Genomic DNA, 22,594 nt, shown 5'->3' on the forward strand with positions numbered 1-22,594 from the left:
CCACTTTCCAACCTCATGGCATGTCCCTGACCCTTCTTTAAAAGAAGACTGTGCACCACTGACCCTCTCTCGGGGCTTGGGGACGAGAGTAGGGGGTGTCACACCCCCCGAGGCCTAAGGGGGGGGGTGCGGGCCGTCTGCCCAACTCGGAAGGCCCCTGGATCTGGGTGCTCTGAGGTCTGTGTCTGCTCGGGAAGTTTCCTCACTCCCGGACTGTCGGCCTCCACTTCTTGCTACTGGGTAGTCAGGAGCACGGAGCTTAGAGGCTCCCGGCTCATCTTTTCTGTTCCTTCCCTGCTGTGGCCTGGCAGCCAGAGAAGACACTGGGCTTCTCCCAGGGGGTTCGCCTGTGTTGAGGGCCCTGCTCACATGGATTCTGTGAGGACACTGCGTGGCCCGCTGGCGCTTCCGGGGCTTCACTCCTGCCCTGACCACACGGAAATGTACACCACAGCAGGCACGTGGGGCCTCCTACCTCCCACTGACCTGGCAGCCCACTCCAGTGTGTGGTTGTGAACAGATTACGTGACCTCCACGAGCTTCGGTTTCCTAGTCTATAAAGCAGAATGATATCAGACCCCACTTCTCCAGGTTTACATGTAACGAATGGCCGGAAGATCCAGCGTCGTTGCCATTATTATCATCACCTCCCTTGGGGTCATACCCTAAGGGTGATCAGTTTAAGCCTCATTGAGGCTTTTTTGTAAAAACCTATTTATCAGGTCCGGAGGGCTTTGCCGTGACGCGTTCTTCCCACCAGCCCCAACTCCTGGTCTGTCCCCGCGTCCTCACGTTCCCAGCGTCGAAGCACTGGGAGGGTCCTCAGTAAATGCCCAATAAACCAATGCAGAAAGGACAGCTCGCCCGGCGGGCGGGGGGTGGGGGTGGGCACGGTGCACGAACTGTTTTAAAAGAGACTCTCTGTGCTGCAGGAGCAGCCGCAAGAATAACTTTAATGAAGGTTCCTTGGGGAAGCTAACAGAGAGGGTGTGAGAAGGGAGAGGTGCTTAAAGGCATCGCCCGTTCACACGGGGAGGGGACTTTGGACTCCCGAGGAAGCACCTGGTGGTACTGAAGCACGGCTGACCCCTTCCAGGCGGCAAACACCCCGGCGCCTTTTCGAGCCCCTTTTGGAGCCGAGGTTGCAGTCCCAGTGGAAGGTGGAGCAGGGACGAGGGGTGGGGACTCGGAGAAGGAGGAGGAGGGCGTGGGTGGTGACGTGAGGCCTGGCCCGCCACAGTCCTGCCCTGGCCCCTGGGAGCTTCCCTCCCTGTGTCCGGGCCAGGTGAGGGGTTAATGCTATGGCCAGCAGGGAGGCCTGGCAGGCCGGCAGGTCAGGAGGCTGGCTCGCTGGGCTCAGTGGGGCGGGTGGCGCCGCTCGGCCAGGCCCCCGCGGCCCAGCACCTCCCCGCTGAACTGGTAGGTGAGCTTCTTCTTGACCTTCTTGACCTCGCCCGTCTTGCCGTAGTTGCGCAGGGCGCGGGCCATCTTCTGGTAGGTCATCTTCTTCCGGTTGCCCTTCTGGACGCCCCAGCGGTGCGCCAGCGCCTCCTTGTGCTTGGACGAGAACTGGAAGGTGCCCTTGTCCTTGTCCACCCACCAGATGCTGTCCTTCATGTCACCACTGCGAAGCAGGTCCAGCAGGAACTGGTACAAGCGGATCTTCTTCTTGCTGCCTGTGGGCGGGAGCTGGTCAGCGCGCGGCAGGGCCCGCGCCTGCCACCCCAGACGGGGGGCCTGGGGGTTTTCGGCAGGGAAGGGAGGCATTGGGGGACGTCCACGGGCACCCAAGTCCCCAACCCTATGCCTGGCACACACCCACTCACACGCAGCACAGAGGGGTGCAGACACGTGCACACACCTGTCCACACTCAGCCACAGAGGGGCCTGGGCACACTCACCACTCCCATGCACACATACTCCCAGACACACACGTAGGTATGGACAGTCATAGATGCTCCCACGAAACACACACAAACACACGCACTGACAAGTGTTCACACTCCCATGGGTGCATGCACACGCAGCTCTGTGGCAGGGCTGCTGCATCCCCCGGCCTTGGCCGGGGTGGCCACAGGGAAGCGACATGCCCAGAGCTGGGCTGGGGCTGGGCCCCTACCTGTCTCCCCGTGCAGGAGGCCCGGCCCCGGCTCCAGGCTTTCAGCCTCCCCGTCAGACACCTCCAGCGGGGGGCTCTGCGGCTCGCCCTCCTCCTCATCCGTGCTGGGCCGGGCCGGAGACAAGGAGGGGTACGGGAGGCACATGCGGGGAAGGTAGGGGACCTGGAAAGAGCATTGGGGTCAGTGAGGGACGTTTGCAGCTCAGGGCTGCAGGGTGGGGGTCATGGAGCGAGAGAAGAGGGGGTGCTGAGGGCAGGGAGGTCAGCAGGGCCCAGGGAGATTTGGAAGAAGCTGGGGATGTTGGAGGTCAGTCCGGTTCCAGGAGGGGTGACCACACACAGGGTGCACGCAGGTCTTGGGGACGAAGGGCTGCTGAAGTCGCCCCCGCTGGGCCCCCTGGCTTGGGGCCCAGTGGCCCAGGGCCCCTTTTTCTCATTCACACAAAGGGAGCGACTGGACTAGCAGTGGCCCAGTGAGAGAAGTGGGGTGAAGAGGGGCCAGTGAGCTGGTACCAGTATCAACCCAGAGTGAACGGGCGATGAGAGCGTGAAGGGGCAGTGGAGGTCACTGACCGGGATTAGGGCTGGTGTGGCCGAGGACAATCAGAGAGGGGGTCAGTGGGGACAGGGAGGGACCAGTGGTGGTCAGCACAGGTCAGTGCTCAGTGACTTGGATGGCAGATTCATCAGGGGCAGCAACCAGTGAGGGTCAGGAGGGCCCAGAACAAGGCAGTCGGGGTCGGGTGGATCAGGAGGGGAGGGGGTGGGTTTATCTGGGCTCTGTCCATCTCGGGGCGAGAGGAGATAAGGGTGTGGGGTCATGAGGTCAGTCGGAGGGTCAGGAGGAGCCGTTGGGGCTCCAGCCGCCGTTGGCGCTGTGGGGCAGGAAGCCGGGTTGAGTAAGCGCCTGTGTCAGCTTCCTGAGAAGCCCGGGCCTCACCGCAGGCAGGGGGCTCCAGTGGGCCAGGTCGGCCACACGCACCTGGTGGCCGAGGCTGGCGTGGGTGGGCGCCATGGGGGTGTCCAGCACGTGCATCTGCTCCAGCTCCATGTGGCGGTAGAGCTGCTGCAGCTGGGGGGGCTGCACGCTCTGCAGCTCCGTGAAGTGGTTCTCGGCGAAGCTCTCGAACTCGCTGTGCACATGGTGCGGGTGGAAGTCCCAGTAATGGTCTGCGGGGCACAGCCAGGCGGAGGGCCCGGCGGGAGGAGGTTAGAATAATGTACAGACTTAAGAATGCCAGGCCATATGGGTCAACCACCACGGGCCAGCCTGAGCTACGAGTGGACATAAACCATCCAACCACCCAGCTTGTCAGCTGCCCACCCCCATGGGACGGACGAGGACCCCGAGCCTTGGAGAGACTGCACACGCAACACTCGGCTGTCGGAGGCCTCGCCCGAGGCCGGGCTGGAGGCCAGGGCTGAAGCAGAGCCTGCACTCTCAGCAGCATTGCTGGTCTGCCGTGCACGCAGGCTTCTGAGCCAGTGCCTGAACCCTGGCTCTGCTGTTTCATTCCCTTGTGACCATAGGCACAGGCCTGGGCCTCTCTGGCCTCGGTCAACTCACTTGTAAAATGGGGATAATCATTACCAATGAGTGAAAGCCCAGTTTGTGAAAGCCCAAGCCCCAGGGTAGGACTTTGAGGAAGGCTGGTTCCCCACCTCGCTCACCCCCAGGGAAGAGCTCCCAGTGGTTCCTGAGCTGACCAGCTGCCCAACCACATGTTCACGGCCTTGTCACATGGCCACGGTGTGTGACTGCAAAGTCACAGGGCTGACATTCTTCACACTCCAGAACTAGCCCAGGCGCACCGTGCTGCCCTTTCCAACATGTCCTTGGGCAGCTGCGTCTGAGTTCCAGGGAGGTTACTGGGGCCCGAGGCTTTCCTGGAAACTCCCCAACAGGTGCTTTCAGCGTCTGCGGTGGGTGGATTCAAGTTTGGGGAACGGCCACGTGCCACTGGGAGCCCTGCCCTGGGGCTCGGGCAGGCCTTCAACGCAGTTCCTCTGGGCACCTTTTCCAGGAACAAAAACTGCCACATGTTCGAGCACTTCCTGGGTACAATTCTGGGTCCTGAAGAAGGTGTGGTGACAAAGTGACCAGAGGGGTGTTCTCCTGTGACCCAGAGGCAGAGTGTATGAGATATTCACCCAGGGCTACGTCTCGGGGACAAGCACAAGGCCCTGCAGGGGACCACCAGCCCCCTGTGTGCTTGAGTGTGCCATGGGTATGTGTGTGTCCGTCTGTCTGTCTCCCTCCTTATTTTTCTCTCCGGCACAAGCATGTACTCACTCACACATCCTTAAGAAATGACATGCAGTTTTTTGGTGCTGTGGTGGCCTTGCCATGTGACCCTGAGCCTCTCCTTTCAAAAGTCAGAGACCCAGCTGGGTGTGACAGATGTCCCCTCCACATGTGAAACCATGTGACCCCTCAGTCCAGACTCCCGCCTCTGTGTGACTGCAGGGCACAGAGGAGAAACGCCTCATGTGGGAGTCAGGCAGGGCTGGGGTCCGATTCTGCCTCCGTCATTTTCCGCACTGTGACCTGGGCAGGTCCTGGCTCCCCTCTCTGTAAGTTGAGGCTACCATGACACCCATCTCCTAGGCTTCTTGTGAGGATTAAATGAGCCTGCCAAGTGCTGAGACTAGAACCTGGCTCAGACCAAGACTCTCTAAACACTTACTGTTATTATTATTGCTATGGTTACTGTTGTATTCTAACCAGCCTGCATGAGCCCCTGAGCAAAGGGCAGATGCTCTAATATACAGTTGTTTCCTCTTCTTCCTCCGGCTCCTGCCACCTCAGTCAATGGCCCAGAGCAATAGTCTCAGGGCAGCCCCCCCCCAACTCTGCCCCAGAGGCTGGAGTCTGTGTTTATTCAGCTCTATTGCCACAATGAACATTTCCCAAATGAGTGGGCAAATGAATCTTATTCTCTTAAGAACTCTCTCTGACTGCTCCACCAAATTAGCTACACCTGAAGGGGAAACAAAGCGACTCATAATTCATGTGTCTGTCTCATCATGAGTTTGCAAGATCCAGAAACCTGCTCGCTGTGGGGACCTGCTCTTTCCTTACAGACGGGTCCGTGGGGGGCTCTGGGATCTGGTGAGCCGACCCGGGTTCCCCTTTGGCCATAAACCCACCCTGCCACCCCACTCCCGGCTCTTCCCATTTCTGCCTCCCCCCGCGGAGCTGCAACGCCCGGACCTTTACAGACTGGACGCCCCATCGATCCTGCCCACCCCGCCCCACCCTCACACCCACCCTACTTTGGGACTGGGAGGCCCTGACCGTGCTTTCCCTCCAGTTCCCCATTTCTGTTCTTGCTCCACCTGAAACAATGGGCTCACTATGGTGGTCCGAGCCTGAGGCCAGCGTTTCCCAAAGTGGGTCACAGAAGGCCTTCCTGCGAGTCACTTGGAGAGCCAGAGAAGCCTGCAAGTTTGGGGCAGGAGGGAGACCCCCTGAGTCAGAGGTGCTGATAAGGACGCTGGGAAGCTGGAATTCAAAAGAGCCCTGAGGGCTTTCCTTTGCTCACTGAAGTTCTGGAGCCCTGCCTGCCCCCCACCCTGGGTCCCCTGAAGGCTGCAGTGGGGACTCTTGAGCTGTAATTAAGGTTTCAAAAGGCCCAACGGAAACCTCACCTTCACCCTTGATTTGGGTGCTCGGGCAATTATGTAACCCAGGCCGCCGGGTAGGCCGAGGCGGCCCAGCGCGGGGCCTCTAGAGGAGCCCGGCAGGTGGAGGGAGTCCCTCCTAGTGCAAAAGTGAGCACTGCTGGGCTCTTTGGACCTCGTTCCTAGGGGACTGTGAGCGCGTCGCCTTATCCCCGAGTCCTGGCTGAGATCATCCTTAGTGGGGTTCTCTGCTCCAGGAAAGGGCACGCATCCCTCGAGTATCTAGAGGCAGCGCTGGGCCACCCTCTCTATGGCCTGTTAGGTACCCAGTACATAGTGAGCATCGGTCAACATTCAGTTAAGTGGTCAATACAGGCTACCTTTTAGTTTAGCACATTTTTAGCTCACCAGGCACTGTGCCAAGTGCCTCTTCCACGTCACCCCACTGAATCATCACTTCAGCTCTGACCAGGTGGCGGGGAGGGGCCCTGATTGCACTTCCCCTCCTGTTCCCCACCTCTGTTCTAGCTCTACCCAAGACCCCCCCCCACCCCACTGGCGCACTCTGATGGTCCCAGCCTGAGGCCAGCATTTCCCAAAGGGGGTCACAGCAGACCCTCATCCCAGTCACTTGGGCAGCTGGAGAAGCCTGCAGGTTTGAGGCCCACCGGGTGGCCATCATGGTGGCGTCTTCCTTTTGCACATGAGGGAACTCTGACTCAAAGAGATCAAATCCCTCCCTCATTCACAGCAGTCACTGGGAGAGTCGGGGTCCAAACCCGCCCGTGCATGGCTCTGGGGCTGAGCCCTTGCTCTCTACCACCCACCCCCCGAGGGGCAAGGCTGTTGACAAAAGCTTTGAGTAAGACCCTCGGGGACAGGCTTCACTGACCACTCTTACCTGTGTGCCTGTCTGCCTTCACCCACCCCTCATCCATCATCCATTCTTCCATTATCTATCCATCATCCCGCCATCCCTCCATCCAAACACCCACCCATCACCCACCAGCCAGCAATACCCCATTCATCTAAACCTCTCATCTCTTCCCTCTAAGCCAGCTCCCAACCTGGGACCAAAGTCCTATCCACACATCGTATTCTTAATCATTTTTTTGGTATCACTAATACCTGGATGTCACCAGGACAAAAATAAAATGATATACAAAACAATCCCCCCGACACACAATTCAAGCCCTAAGTATCATTCAATTGGCCTTATCTCCTCAGACCAGAAACCCCAGCCTGAAGCCAGGGCCCCCCCAGGGGAGCAGGAGTGAGAACAAGGCAGTGAGGGAAGAGGAGAAATTAAGAAGCAAGAGCTGAGAAGGAAGCTCAGGAAATCGCAGGCCATCGGGCCAGGGCTCCCGAAGGCCAGCCTCCTGCAAATGGTTCGGAGACAGAAACAGAGACCCCAAGGGGAAGCTCCTTCTCGTGGAATTGCTCCTGTCTACCTCAGGTTCCCGTGATCAGGGCGCTAGTTGCTCGCCTTGTTGCAAAGACAAATCTTTCAGGACTTGAGTTGTGTTCATTCCACAGGCCCTAGCAATGTGCCTGGAATATAAAAGAGGCTTGTGTGTACTTACTGGATGGCTGAGTCGGGGGGAATGGGGGGAGGCTTTGGTGGCTGGAGGGAAGGACAACGGGAAACATAAATTAGTGGGTGATTAGATTGGTGTGTGAATAAGTTGGTCGATGGTTGAAGGTATTAGAGAATGAAAGAGTATGGAAAGACGGGTGGGTGGAGAGAAGGAGTCACACTTTGGAACTCTATTTCCTCTACCAATCCCATCTCAGAAAGCAAATCCAATCAAACCCAGCAGGATTGCTATGATCCAAAACCAGAAAATGACAGAGGTTGGCGAGGCTGTGGAGAAACGGGAAGCCTTGTGCGCTGTTGGTGGGAATGCAGACTGGTGCAGCCACTGTGGAAAGTAGGGTGGTGGTTCCTCAAAAAATTAAAAATACAGCTGCCCTATGATCCAGAAACACACCCCAAAACACCGGGAAGCAGGGGCTGGAAGAGACCTCCGCGCACCCATGCGCACGGTGGCATTATTCCCAGCAGCTGAAAGCAACTGGTGTCGCTGGCGGGTGAGTGTGGTGGAGTGTCACTGAGCCCTAACAGGAAAGAAATTCTGACTCTTGCTGCCACACGGACCAGCCTTGAGGACATTGTGCTGACTGAAAGAAGCCAGACCCACAAGGACAAAAGACAAAGGCTGTGTGACCCTGCTCACAGGCAGTGCCTCAGCATAGAATGGCAGCGGCCAGGGGCTGTGGGGAGGGGCTGTGGGGAGTCACTGTGCGACAGGGACACAGTTTCAGTCCTACAAGGTGAGAGCGCTGGATGCGGGTGATGGTAATGCTCACACACCAGGGTGAGTGTGCACCAGCACGAGTGTACGTCCAGCCACCGAATTGCACACTTAAAAACAGCTGGAGGGGGAGGTGAGCTTTCTGTTATGTGTATTTCATCCCAGGTGAGCACAGTCTGCAATCCCCGCCTTCGAAGCCTACCCCAAATCTATCCACTCCTTCCTGTCTCTACGCTGCCTTGTCTGTCCAAACAGAACGTGAACTAACAGCAGTGTGCGTGAAAAAACAGATGGAGAAAGGCGTCAGACTTTGTGAGAAAACCTCTGGTAACCGGGAGACCACCGAGAAATGCTTTCAGATGTCTGAGGGAAAAAATGATTTTTAGCCCAGATTTCCACGCACAGCCAAACTATTTAATCAAGGGAGAGCGTAGATTAAAGACACGGAGTAAAACAAACGACCACAGAAGTTACCCCCACCCTTTTCTGAGAAAACCGTGCTGATAAGGATGACAGATCCTCACAGCGTGACACACCACGTAACACTGACACAGGGTGGGACACTGCTCTGAGCGCTCTGCACACAGTAATCCCATCCTCTCGGCAGCCCTGCAGAGTGTGGGAGAAGTCGGAGGAACGAGAGGGGCAGTATCCCGCCCGCAGTCACCCCCGTAGCAGTGGGAAGCGGGGTGCAGGCCCCCACAGCCTGGTTCCAGAACAAGGCCTCTTCGACCTTCGCTTTTCACTGTTCCCCAGAAACGCGGGACCAGAACCTACAGGTGAAGCTCAGTTGTCAGAGTCACATGGCCTTGATAGCGGAAAATTCAGATACTGACTTAGCAGAAGCTACTGTACAGAGAAAAACAATGACTGTATGATCTCACTTCCATGTGGCATCGGACAAACAAACTTCACAGACACAGAGACCAGACTCGGAGTTACCAGAGGCAGGGGGTGGGGTGGTGGGTGAGGGAATTGGCTGGCGGCGGTGCAAGGCCTACACTTCCACTCATAAAATAAGTCAGCCCTGGGATGGAAGGAACAGCACAGTGGCCATAGACGGCACTGCTGTTCGGCAGGTTTAAAAGTTGCTAAGAGAGTGATAGATCCTAAAAGTTCTCATCACAAGGAAAAAGTTTTTGTAACTACAGAAGGTGATGGTTATTAGTGAAACCTATGGTAATCATTTCACTGTGTGTGTGTGGTCATTGCACTGTACCCCTTCAATTTATACAGTATTATATGTTCATTCAGAAAACTAGGGGAAAAATGCTACTACATAATTATCTTTATATATGTGTGGAGAAGTGTGTGTTATGAATAGCTAGAAAGCCAAATTCTCATCTTTCACAGAACAAGTGAATAGATACTGTCCCAAATTTTAAAAGTTTGGTGCTGGCTGATATGGCTCAGGGGATTGAGCACCAGCCTGCAAACCAAAAAGTCACAGGTTCAATTCCCAGTCAGGACACATGCCTGGGTTGTGGGCCAGGTCCCCAGTCGGGGGGCACGAGAGAGGCAACCACACACTGATGTTTCCCTCCCTCTCTTTCTCCCTCCCTTCCCCTCTCTAAAATAAATAAAATCTTTAAAAAATTTTTAAGGTGTACCAGGGCGGGGTGGGGCAGCCGCTGGTTCACAGCAAGAATTTTTAAAACCTGCCACACCTGACTATTTAGTCAGGGGCACTGACCTCTTTTCCCTCAGATGACCAAATAAAAAATGACAACAACCAATATAATAATAGCGGTCTGGTGTGAACGAATCAAAATTTTTCCTAATTTTTTTGTCAGATAGGCAAAACAACAAAACAGATGTTTTTGGTGTACCACAGAATTTTAGTAATTAGTTATGGGTGCCATGAGAGGAAGAAAGCTGAAAATCACCACTCTGAGTATTTATTCCAAATGTGCATGCATGCACTTACACAGCACTGTCAGGGACTGGAAAATTATTTTCAATCTATCTCTGATATGCTATGCACGTCATGAAGAAATGCCTACAAGTTCAGGTAGGAAATAGCAAATAGCAGAGCAGTGTATTAGCACAATTCCATTCCTGAGGGAACAGACTATGCACGTGTGTGTGCAAGTGTTTACACACGCAGAGGATCATGGACAAAGAATCAAACGTCTTCGTGCCTGGACCAAGGTGCTATCAGTGAGGAGGGAGGTCGGGGTGAGGGGAGTATTTTATTTGATATACTGTTGTATTTTTAAAAGTTTTGCAGTAAGTGTGTGTTACTTTAATCATTAAAAATTAAAGATTTAAAATTTATTTAAATTTTTACCAAACACCTCTCCTCACACACAGAAGGTTGTTCAGATCTCTTCCTTTTCCCACTCAAACTCCAAGGAATCCCACCGTCTGCGGGGTAAAATCCACTCTCCGGTCCTGGCCTTCTGGCCCGGTGGTCTGCCGCCTGCAGACCTGCAGACACCCGCCCCCGTCCCCCCCCCCGTCCCCCCCCCCCGCCGCTTCATTGTCTCCACCCCCACCCCTGCTCCCAGCCACACGGGCCTCCGCCCGCCTTTGCATGCCCGTTACTTCTCTTCGTATGCCGTCTACCCAACGACCGCCTCTTGGAGGCCCTTGCTGAGCACCCGCACTGAAGCAGTCCCCACAGAGACCCCGCACATGACACCCCTCTGCTTTTCTTAGGCCTTGTGTTTACAGCTGCCCATGCGCTCGCTTTCGGTCGCTCGCCCTCACTGGACAAGCAGCGGCCTGACGTGCTCACCACCGAGCCCCCCGCGCCCAGAACAGTGTCCGGTGCCTGGCAGGTAACAGAGGCTGTTCTGTGGGTGTGTGGACTGGCCGGTTGGACAGTAAGTGTTGGGCTAGCTGGCTCGCTGGCCGACCTGTGCCGGAGCCCTCTGCGTGTCTCCCCTGCCTGGGGGATGCAGCAAAGCCACCATGTTGTGTCCTGAACGTTAGCTGGGCCTGGGACCCGGAACATTAACTCGTCCACTTCTGGCACCTCATTTAAGTGTCCCAACTCTGCGCAGTATTTTCACGCTGTCCGTTTTATAGGTGAGGGGCCAGGTGCAGAGAGAGCAAGTCCGTCTCCAAGGTTACACACTGGGGAGTGATGACACCGGGCAAGACGCAGGTCCCGCCCCAGGGCCTTTGCACTGAGCCTCACTGCCTGAAAGATGGTCCGAGGAACAGGCAGGGAAGTGTGTCTGCTCCTGAGCTTTCAGACGTCACCTTCTAACAGGTACTATGAGGAAGGGCCAGATGAGATGCCTGGAGAAAGGGGGCTCAGACACTGGAAGAGTCTCTGAAGATACTGAGGCTTCGCACTCCAAACGGGTCACTCAGGCACCTAATCAGGAGCCATTCCTAGAGCCCCACCCAGGTGTGAAGGATAGGGAACACAGGATTTCTCTCAAGTACTCCCTCCATCAGCCAGCCCCAGGCCCAGCTCCTTTCTAAATATACGAACAGCTCCCCCATATTGCAGGAGGGAAACCTTGGGCTTCAGTGGATCCAAAAGAAATGCACCCAAACCCAGTGAAACTGAGAGGGGGTCAGGCCGCAGGGAAACCGATCCCTAATGCTGGAAGCAATCCCAGGCGGCCCTGAGTTTGCCTGGGCCCGAGCAGTCCTGCTGCCTGCAGCCACCAGGGGGCGCCGGTCCTCAGGCCCGGAGGGGCCGCGCAGGTCCTGACTGCTAGGTGTGGGTGCTGCGCTCTGACTCCTGCAGAGGGAGCCTCTCTCTGAACTGTCTGGCTTTCCCACAGAGAAGATGCACTTCTTGTAGAATGCTAAGTTTAAAAGGATGCAAAGGAGGATATTTTAAAGTCTTTCAGCCCTGAGGTTCTTTCTGAAAAAGGCCTGTGTGTCCCCTGATGTGGCCTCGAGATACCCCCACCACTTCCTCCCAAGACACAGCTTCCAGGTACAGTCATTATGCGCTGCCAGGTGTGAGCTCCAGGTGGAGCTGGTCACAAGGTCTGGCATCCAGACAGGAGAGCCCTAAGTAAGGACTCACCCGCATGTGGCCCCCCTGGGGGTGGCTGGCGGGCTGAGGCTGCCTTAGGAGTGCCTGCAAAATGGAGCTACAGGTGGGACCGGCCCCCAGGTGTGGCCTTCGGCCTTCAGCCTTCGAATGGGAAACCTTGCTCAGCTGTGGCACCCAGTGTGCCTCTCCCTCTGGGGCTGCAGACCCCCCCGCGTCTGGGCTGCCCAGGTCTCAGAGCCCCAATGAGGACGCATTAACTAGACTGCATCACCTTCGGTTGAGGGGTGTCCCCATCAGTTGCCAAGACACACTCACAGCCCACCACCCGGGCTCCCAGCACATAACGCCTCACTCTTCCCAGAAGCTGCTCCAGGATCCGGGCTGGGCCTTGGGGTGGGCAGTTACACCCAGACAGAAGGGCCCCTAGCCCAGGCCCCATTCTTGCCCCCCCCCAGCAAATGGGGGCTTCGGCCCCTGCTGAATAAGGGACCTTCCGAGCGGCTCTTTTAGACCAGCGATTGTCAAATGGGGGTTATCCTGCCCCCTGGGGAACATTCGGCGACATTCTTGGTTGTCGGGACTGGTGGGCGTCCTGGCATCTAGTGGGCAGACGTGCAGGGCACCATTAAATGTCTCACAGGCACAGGACAAGCCTCGTGCCACAGAGTTATCTGGCCCCAGATTTCCATAGAGGTTAAGAAACTGCTAGCTCCACCCAGCAGGGAGTGGGCCTGCACCCACACTTCGGGGTAAGGAGGTGACGGGAACAGAGAGGAGGAAGGAGAAACGGCAGAGGAAAAGCGCTGGGCCTGGAGCAGGCAGACCTGGATCCCCCCTGCCCCCCACACACCCAGGTGTGCGACCTCGTCCGAATCACTTAGCTCCCAAAGCCTGTTTCCTCATCGGTAAAAGACCACAAAGACTGGACAAGAGGACAGCTGTGGAAGAAGCTGGCCTCGCGCCCTGGAACACCGAAGACGCTGGATAAATGGGAGCTGGGGTGGGGATCAGGGGAGTTTGGGGTTTAGGGCAGGGAGTTCACATCCCCTGGCAACTAGCTTGAGCCAGTTCTCGGCATTTTAAAAAAGCGCTGGGAGCCATTTCTTCTTTTTCCTCCCTCCAGACCCCAGGAGCCACTCAGGCCCCGGGCCAGACTGTGGCATCGGGGCAGGGCGAGCCCTGTACTCACCACTGTGGCTTTCTCCATCACTGCTGAGGTAGGGGTAGTAGTCGTGCGTCTGGCGCTGGTACAGGTCTGTGTCGTAGGGAACCAGGTCTTCCGATGGCTGCTGAGAGAGGAGGGTGTCAGGGCTCGGACTGTGGCTGGGGGACCCCAGCCAGGTTTGCAACCCCCCATCCCCATATATTGGGTCCACACCACCTCCCAGACGGAGCTGCTGTCCTGGGCCTCTCTCCGCTTGGGCCTGGGGGGGAGGCCACGGGGAGTGGGGGCAGGGGCCCAGGAGAGCAAGAGCCCTGGCTCCTGCCGAAAGGGGGTGACAGGTACCCTGGAGGTCAGAGGTCCAAAGAAGATGGGGGCTGAGGGGAGAGCACAGCCTCCCTACACCCCCACCCCTGCCCTCTTCACACCCGCTGCACACTCACACTCACACCTGCATGCCTCAGCCTCAGCCTCACAGACTCGCCCTCTCGAGTTCACGCTGATGCCCCTGCAGCCCCCAGACATACGCACTCCCCATGACACACACCCACACTCCCACCACAAGGCAGCTCACACCCACAGTTCTCCTCACACTCACCCTCACACTTACACATATATACACACACCATAGGTCCACACAGAGTCACTCAGATTCACACACATAGCCGCACACTTGCCTGCAAGCACATCAAACTCACCTCTGTACCTATATTCTTCCACGGTCACTCCCATTCCACTTGCACACTGTCCTCACAGCACACACTTGTCCTCCTGCCCAAATCCCCATGGCCCCCACCCCAGCCCCTCGCTCTCTCTCCCAGCCTGCGCCCAGGCCCACCCTGGGCCACCTCGCCAACCAAGGGCTATACGCACTGAAGGGGTTTACGGCTCTCACCCAGGCGGGATCTGGGAGCCATGGGTGACCAGAGCCTGGACCCCCCACTACCCCTCATGCATCCTCCTTCTGATTCCCTCACTGGGGTCCAGCTTTCCCCTTCTCCCCTCCCCCTCCCTCCTCCCTGTTGCCCTCTCCCTCCTCGTCTCCCTCCTCCTTTTCCTCCTCATTCACTGGCACAGACACAGGGACACACACACCCAGTCTTCCTAGCAGTCATCCGGCCTCTCCCCACCCCAAAGCGTGTGCCCAGGAATTGCACAACCATGGCTCTGGGCCTCAGGGCTCTGACTGGGGGCCGGGGCCGCCTTGGGGCCCACCCTCCCAGGAATGCTCAGGGCAGCCCCTGGGCTGGGAGAGGAGCTGAAGGGTGTGGTATGGGAGCCCAAGATGTGCCTCTTGCCCCTCTCTATCTGGAGCTTAGGGATTGAGAGGCAAGGGTCAGAGAGAGGATGGCCCAGCCCCTGGGCCTATGGCTCTCTTGAGGTAGAGTTAGCACTTCCTGGGACCCCCTCCATCACCCCCTGCTTGCCCCACACCTTCTTGGTCCCAGGTGAGGGAAAGGTGGGACCGGGCCAGGTTGGGGCAGTGGGGGGCACAAGCAGCTGGCTACTGCAGTGTCAAGCTGAGCAAGGAAGCCGGGAGCCCAGCACTGGGGGTTCAGGCAGGGCAGCCCAGCAGCAGGATGTCAGCCCGAAGTGCCTCCTGGGGGCTTGGAGGCCAAACTGGGGTGGGCAGCTGAGCTGGGTGAGGAGGGGAGCTGCCTCTAGGCTGGGGAAGCTGAATCAGGTGGGCAGGCCCTGCCAAGTCCCTTCCCAGCACCCCCCACCAGGGCTCCCCATCACTGCTGAGTGGAGACAGAGTGAGAAGAAGGTCCCTTTAGAGGAGCCCAATTCTGACACCTGCCTAAGGCTGCAACTGCCACCCAGAGCAGGGCAGTGGGCGTCCACTCCAGCCTGTCGTCCCAGCCTTCCAGGGCCCCTGGTCCTTCTTCACCTCCAACCTCAGCCCCTGTCCTAATTCCTGTCCCACACTCAATCAGACCCTACCCCAGCCCCAATCTCAGCCCCAAGATGTCCTCAACCCAAGCTCCCACCCTCTTCTCCCTTATCCCCAACCCTCACTGCAGCCCTAGTCTCTGTTCCAGCCCCGGGCCCTGCCCCTGCCTCTTGGGAACCTGCGGGCCCAAGGCCCAGACCCTTTGGTCAACAACCATGTCCTCTGTGCCAGGCTCCAGGCCAGGTGTTGGGGACCCAGACTTATAGCAGCTTCAGTCTCCAAGAGTTTTCAGGCCACAGGCCGAGACCTCCGGGCCGCCGCCTCCTGCTCTCACAGCTTCACTGTCCTAGGGACTGGCCTCCCCGATGCCGGTCTCCCCATCGCCTCCTCCAGTGCCTCTCCACCACCACCCTCACCGTCCTCGGCCCAGCACCCTGCCCTGGAGCTCAGGCCTGCCGCCCAAGCCCCATCTATAAATAACCGTTCAGGCCCCACCGATCACAGCCCCACCGCGGGCACAGCCTCAGCCCGCCAGGGCATGCTCTGACGACCCGATGGCCCCCTCGCTGGTTCTCAGGCCAGGAGCTCCAGGGAGGAAACACCAGCTTCCCACTGATAGCGAGCCAGGAGGGCAGCCCGTGGGCTGGCGGGCGGGCGGGCAGGCATCCGAGGGCCGCGGGCTGGGCTGGTGGAGGAGTCCCAGTACTCACAGGGGGGACGAGGGGAAACCCTTCCATTTTGCACGCCTGTAACATCCAGCCGGGCTCCGAGCCGGTCAGGTCCCCTGCCTCGGTGGGGGCCAGTGCGGAGCCCCTTGGGATGGGAAGCCCCGTCGGGGGCTGGACGGACTCGGCAGGCGCAGGGCTCAGGCCTGCCCCCTTCGCTACAGAAGCCCTGCGTGAGCCCCCTCCCTTGACATTGCAGGGCCAGCTCAAGTTCCTGATTTTATCGAAGGGCCTGCCACTGGAAGATAGTCCCCTTGGGGTGACATCACCGCCCCAGCCCGTTTGCATAAATCTCTTGCGCTACAGGAAGTCTCTGGCCCTCTAGAGTAGGCTGGGGCAGGTGGTGCTCCTGGGGCTGGCCTGGGAGGCTGTGGGGCCGAGCCCCCTGCCCAGAGGAAGCTGGGACTGTGAGGGGCGGCCAGCGTGGGGGCTGTGGTGGAGAGGAAGACTGGGAGGGAGGAAGGCTAGATCTACCACAGTGAGGCCTTTGCTGGCCCCGGCTGCACTGAAGCTCTAACCCCTAACCCCACAAATGCTTGCTTCTCCTGAGATCCCCCCGTGTGGCCCATAGTCACTTCCTTGGGGTCAGAGCTCGTTGGGGTGCCCTCTTGGGGCCTCTCCTTTCTGGGGTCAGCCTGGCTGGCTGACAGCTGAGACTGCCAGGCCTGGATCTTCTTAGGCCTGGGGTTCCCACCCCCCCAGGCTCCACGCAGCCTGGGGCTGGGCTCCGTGGTCCTCAGCGCAGTGTACTTTCCCGCCCTTCAACCCAGTCCCTGCCCATGGGCTTTCTTTCCACCCAAGGACGCGCCCAGGTTCTTGCACCGCCACCTCTCCCAGCTTCCCGAGCACCACTGCTTCTTCCAGACCAGGTTTCTCAGTCTCCCTACCCCTTGCCAAAGCCAGAGTGTCGATCTAGTCTTCCTCATGTACCAGCCTTTCTTGACTCTCCATTCATTCCTCTATATTTGAAATAACTTGTTTATCTATTTGTCCATCCACCTCTCCACCCATCAAGTCGGCCATACATTCATTTATTTATCAGTGCATCCAAGTGTCTCTTCCTTCATTCATCTGTTAGTTCATTCATCCATCCACCCATCTATCTATCTTCTTGTCCGTTGTCCGTCTAGCCATCTATATGTTCGTGGACCAGCCCATTCATCCATTATTAATCCATCAGTCTATATTTCCTCTGTTTATCTACCATATACCCAGCTATCAGTCTGTTCATCCATTAGTCCATTTATCCAGCCACTCATCCATCCATCCACCTATTCATCTCTCCACCCATCCATCCGTCTACCTAATCATCCATTCATTTACCTATCCACCCATCCATCCACTCACCCACCTGCTCATTAATTCATTCACCCAACCACTCATGCTTTTATCCGTGCCGCCTGCCAGTATTAATTGAGTTCCAGGCTCTGTGTTGACTGCTGGGAAAACAGAAAAGTGTTGGCCAAGATCCCCGCCTTCAGAGAGCTCCCGATCTAGTCTGCAGGGCCTCGGGAAGAATGCAGACAATCTCTGGTGAGCCCCCTCTGCTGGGGAGGATCTTCTGGAGTGTTCGGTTTCATCCCCTGTGCAGTCTAACCCACTGCTCTACATCCCCTTCCCACCAAGACGAGCCTACCTCTTTGCTGCTAGTGGGAGCCCAGCCCCCCCAAGTGTTTCTTCACTGACAGCAAAGACCTGGGACCCACGGGTCTAGGTTCACCATTAAACCACTTTCCTCTTCCCTGATATTTTGCATCCACAGGGTCTCTCCAAGGGGTCCAGGTCACAAGTCCCAAAGACACCCTAACGACCTGACCTGGGCCCCTCCCCGAGAGGAGGGGAGAGGCAGGCTGGCCTGGGAACAGCTCTGTCCCTGCTCGGAACATCCTTGTTAGGAAGGCAGAGTCCCAGCAACTGGGCATGCGTGAGGGTGCGTTTACTCCATGGGAACAGGTCCTGCTGATGTCTTCATTCATGTATTCGTTCGTTTGTTCATTATTGCCTTGGTTTGGTTTGGTTTGTTTATATGCTTCTTTAGCTACTAACTCGTTCGTGTAATCACTAACATTTTATGAGGGTCTTGCCCATGCTGGGCACAAGCATGAATGAGGCATGCCCTGGGTGTCCAGCCGGTCGGGGGCACGAGAGGCAGGTGCTAGGTACATCGCAGAACCATTCATTAGTCAGGGCCGCAGGTAGGAAAGCATGCAGGGGAAGGGCCTCGTCTGGCTGAGGAACCAGCCTGAGCAAAGGCCAGGAGGCGGGGAGAGAACGAGGAAAGTGAGCCGCCATCTTTGCGGCAAGAAGCAAGACAGGAGGGGAAGGCAAAGGGCCTTGAGTGTCAAGCCAAGGAGCCTGGGCTGCCTCCAGGGGCAACTGTGAAGTCTTCGCTGGCTGTAGGCAGGGGGTGTGGTGCTCTGCTCTGAGGCAGAGGCAGCAAACCAGGTCAGCAATGTGTTTCTAAGGGCGAAGTCTCAAGGGGCCCAGGAGAAGAAATTCCGTTGTCCCAAGTCTGGCCAAGCCCAACAGGCCTGAGGAAGAAAGCCCCCCCCCCCCAAACGGTCCAGGGCCCAAATCTCTGGAAATGGGCAGAATGAGTCTCACTTTCTGGGCAAGGCACGACCCGTGCCCGTGTACACACCAAGTCCTCCCCATCCTCTATCCCGCTTCCCCTCCCCACACAGGGCACCAGAGGCCTCTTCCCAGACCTCACATGCCCGGGGACCAGCTGTAATGCAAAGCCTTCAGAACAGTGGGACCCAGATTTGAAGCCGTTCCAAGCAGAGCAGGAAGCGTGTGATCACCCAGGACCCCAGAGCCCACGGCCCCTTTGGAAGATGGGAGTTATTTTCTGAGTGCCCAGCACTGTGCTGGCCTCATGGACAGGGCAGCGAGGGTCAGAGAGGAAGGGAAAGAAAAACAAAATCGGAGACAGTGTCAAGGGAGGGAAGTGAGGCAGCGAGGAGGGTGCAGGGAGCGCACAGCAGAGAAAGAGGACGAGGGACTACGGAGGAGATGGGACAGGCAGGGTGGCCTGGCCTCTGTCTTCTACAGTCGAAGAAACGGGGACAGAGAGGGTCGCCCGGCGCCTCACGCCCTGGGCGGTGGTTCTCATTCTTGTCGGCAAGAAATCAGTTTCACTCCAAACATCAGGTTCCAGAGGATGAGAGGCAAGAAACTTTTAGTTTAATTTTATTTTTGGAATAGATAATAGATGCACATGCTACAAAACTCAGAAGGCACAAAAAAGGAACCAGCTGCCCGGTTCCCCTTCCACAGGCTTCCCCGAAGCCTGCCTGGTTCTTGTGTGTTTTCTCTGGAGACGGGGCCAACAGCCAGAAGCACAGGGGCAGGAACATCCTCTCACTAATTGTATCTAAAAGGCAGCATAAAAACACGTTGTGCTTTGCTCCCCCCCCCGCCCCCCGCTGAATCCATCCCATGCCTGTGAATATACAGCTGCCCTGTTGTTTGCAATGACTAGAGTATTCCCCTGTTTGGATGGGCTGCAATATTCTCAAATGAGCGGCCTCGTTCGTATTAAAATGTTTGCATACGGTTTAAAAAATAATTACAAAGGTAACACTTGCTTAACCTCTGTCCAGGTCAAGAAATCAAACGTCCCCAGCACTCCAGGAGCACCCCCAAATGTCCTCTTACAGACCCTTCCCCTGCCCTGGAAGTAATACCAACCCAGGGTCTTCAGTAATTATCTCCTTGCTTTTCTTTATGGCTTCCTGACACATAGCTTAGTTTTCGTCTTCACAAATTTTAATCTTTATATTAAGAGAACCATAGTGTAAATATTTCGTGGGGGAGGATCCTGCTGCTTCTTCCCACCACGTTGTTGCACGTAGCTGTGGTCCATGTTCGTTGCTGTGTAGTATTCCAGTTGTTAATCATGTACCTAACCAGCCCTGGCTGGTGTGGCTCAGTGGACTGGGTGCCAGCCGGCAAACTGGAAGGTCCCCGATTCAATACCCAGGCAGGGCACTTGCCTGGGTTGCAGGTCAAAGGTCAGGTCCCCACCTGGGGGTATGTGGGAGGCAACTGATCAATGTATCTCTTGTACATTGATGTTTCTACCTTTCTTTCTCCCTACCCCTGCTTCTCTCTAAAAAGTTAATGAAGAAAATCTTTTTTAAAAAGAATTTTTTTAATGCACTTAACCACTCTGTAAAGGATGGACATTGAAGTTGTTTCCAGTCATTTGCTAGGACAAATGACACTACTACAATCGATAAAGTGTGCTACTTTGCACATATACAAGTGTATGTCTAGAATAAACTTCCAAAAGTTGAAATGCTGGGTCAAGGAGCAAGGCTATTTTTTTTAAACAGGGACATTAGAAGGAAGTGTCCATTTCCCTGTAGACTCTAATACACAGTATCAGAAATTACTTAAGTAGAATTAGCCCTGGCTGGTGTGGCTCAGTGGATTGAGTTCCGGCTGCAAAACAAAGGGTTGCTGGTTCGATTCCCAGTCAGGGCACAAGCCTGGGTTGTGGGCCAGGTCCCCAGTCGGGGGGCACGTGAGAGGCAACCACACAGTGATGTTTCTCTCCCTCTCTTTCTCCTTCTTTTCTCCTCTCCCTAAAAAGAAATAAATAAAATCTTTTAAAAAAAGAAATTACTTAAATAGAAATAGAAAGCTCTTAAATTATAAGTAATATTGAAAATGACATGTAGCTGTCTTAACTCATCGGAACTGAGATCATGCCTTTAGATTTGGTAACACAGATGCACAGGGCTTTTTGACTCTTCATTGATGCCAAAGGACATGTATTTTTTTACTGAGATATAATTACCATCTAATATTGTATTAGTTCTGGGTGTCCTGCCTTTTAAATGTTGAGATGGATGATGGATAGATAGGTGGTCCCGTCACCCTTGTTAAAAGCTGTGCCCACCCACCCTCCTACCAGCACATGACAGTGCTTTCCCGACACCCGGCTGGCCAAGTGCGAGGCCCTGTCGGGCTGAGTGACAGGAAGGCCTGGGCTGACAGAGGGCTGGCTGGGCTGCCCTTTGCCCCCGCTGGGCTGGGTGGCTGCTGGGGGCAGGCTGGGTGCTATTGCAATTGCAAGGTGGGCGGGCAACAGGAAACGTGGGTGCTGTGCCTTCGAAGCTGAGTGAGTCCACAGAGGGGACACAAGCCCTAAACCTGCAGGCCTCTCGGCCTCAACCCCAGAGAGCTCTGAAATGAGGGAACGGAATCCCCTCCCCCTTTCCTAGCAACGGGCCCCCACAGGGCGTGCCGGGGCGTGTGGGAAAACTCAGGCCTCAGACCACGAGCTGGGAAAGATGACAAGCAGGGCTCAACCTGTGTACACAAATGGCCGTCTTGCAACTTCCTCTCATGGTTGAGACACCAGGAGAGGCTCCTTGGGCCCCAGCGTCGGTCGCCTGGGCCCCTCGGGGCTCCCAAGTGCAGGTCAGAGCAGCACTGGGCAGGCTGTTTTGTACATCAGGACACCTCACAGAAACTGCCTCGGGCCTGGGTGGGCCAGGCTGCGCAGCTGAGCACAGACCCCTGCCCTGGGGGCCTCGTCCTGGAGCAGGGGGAAGGGGAGAGGGGGATAAGCACAGATGAGATCTTTCCCGTGTTAGCAAGTGGGTACAGGGGGGATCTTGGGACGGGCGGAGGGGCGGGGGCAGTGGGCCCGTTGAAGAGGACTGCAGGCAGGGCAGGCCTCACTGAGGAGGAGCCTGAGCAACCCTGACAGCAGGGTAGGCGCGAGCACAGGCCGGGCAGGGCATGAACCAGGACCACAGGGCACCGGGAGAGGGCGAGGGCCCTGCCAGGTGGAGCCTGGGGAGTGTGGTGTGGAGTTGAGTTTTCACCTCAGGCGGGAGGCCATGGAGGGGTGCATCCCCTCTTCACCAAATCTGAAGTCGGCGCTGGTACCGTCCCTGCGGTGTGGATGAGGAAACTGAGGCTCGGAAGCCGGCCGTCTGAGCGCCTGGCTCGGGTTCCCGCCAGGTGTTTACAGAGCATCAGTGGCCAAAGGCCCACGGAAAGGGCCCGGCATCCGTCCAGCCCCCCATCCAAGGGCAGTGACTCAGTCTGGCCTCACGCAATCCCGAGAGGCACGAGTTTTATCATCAGGGCCATTTCACAGATGAGGGAAGTGAGGCCCAGGTGGGTGAGGAATGTACCCCAGGACACACAGCTGGTGAGTGGAGGGAGAGGGGACCACAGTTCTGAATGGCCCTGGTGCCCGTGCCACCGCTGTCCCCATCTCCAGGGTCTCCTGTAGGTATTTCCCTCCCTAAAAATCTCCCTTAGCTCTCACTGGTCCACAGGCCAAAGTGCAAACCCCTGTGGCCCGTGCCCCCAACACTCAGCATGCAGCCACCTTTTTCTACCCTCCCCCACCCCCCCCATGGACCTGCCCAGCCCCACCTCCAGCCCGAAGATACTTCTCAACATTCCCAGAACCTCTTTCTCAATCTCCTACAGCCTTTGCTCACAGGCCACCCCCTTCTGCACCCTAAGGCCTCTGTCTCTCAAGGGCTAACCTCCTCCAGGGTGCCCTCCAGAGACCCTCTTCCCTGTCTACCTCCATCTCTCCCTAGCCCCCCGAGTCTCTCCTCCCATCTTTGCCACCCCTGCCCGCTGTCCCCAGTCCAAACCACGGCAGACACAGATCTCCAGAGCAGGCCGACCTCCGCTGGGCCCTGAATCACGGCCACCCCACCGCACCCTTGTCTCCTGCTGACCAGGCCTCCAGACAAGGAGCTCACCTCCTGGCCACATCACTCAGCCTCCGGCACCTCAAACCCACC

General features: G+C 56.9%; 1 protein-coding gene across 2 annotated transcripts; it reads right to left on the bottom strand.

Annotated features, from left to right (window-relative positions):
* Window positions 1-927: 927 nt before the first annotated feature.
* On the bottom strand, window positions 928-16,073 carry SPI1 (Spi-1 proto-oncogene). Of its 2 annotated transcripts, none has more exons than XM_037027979.1 (5): window positions 15,792-16,073; window positions 13,215-13,314; window positions 3,102-3,289; window positions 2,120-2,282; window positions 928-1,676 (listed from the first exon to the last, which is right to left on the bottom strand). In XM_037027979.1, the coding sequence occupies exons 1-5, from the start codon at window positions 15,834-15,836 to the stop codon at window positions 1,357-1,359; spliced, it is 816 nt and encodes a 271-aa protein (XP_036883874.1). In that variant the 5' UTR covers window positions 15,837-16,073; the 3' UTR covers window positions 928-1,356. The 2 variants fall into 2 exon arrangements, with proteins under 2 accessions (XP_036883874.1, XP_036883875.1); XM_037027980.1 differs by having other exon boundaries at window positions 13,215-13,311; window positions 15,792-16,072.
* Between the last annotated feature and the right edge of the window lie 6,521 nt (window positions 16,074-22,594).

The sequence above is a fragment of the Sturnira hondurensis genome, unplaced genomic scaffold, assembly GCF_014824575.4.
Source record: "Sturnira hondurensis isolate 20B ecotype Veracruz unplaced genomic scaffold, ASM1482457v3 Scaffold0019433, whole genome shotgun sequence".
NCBI classification, from domain to species: Eukaryota; Metazoa; Chordata; class Mammalia; order Chiroptera; family Phyllostomidae; genus Sturnira; species Sturnira hondurensis.

What these genes read in the sequence shown, in the direction of transcription:
- SPI1 (XM_037027979.1), bottom strand. Translation starts at nt 15,836, where the DNA reads ATGTTACAGGCGTGCAAAATGGAAGGGTTTCCCCTCGTCCCCCCT. An exon ending in ACGCCAGCCTCGGCCACCAG is followed by an intron (nt 2,283 to 3,101) that starts GTGCGTGTGGCC and finishes TGCTCTTTCCAG; the next exon opens with GTCCCCTACCTTCCCCGCAT. An exon ending in CCTCCTGCACGGGGAGACAG is followed by an intron (nt 1,677 to 2,119) that starts GTAGGGGCCCAG and finishes TCCCGCCCACAG; the next exon opens with GCAGCAAGAAGAAGATCCGC.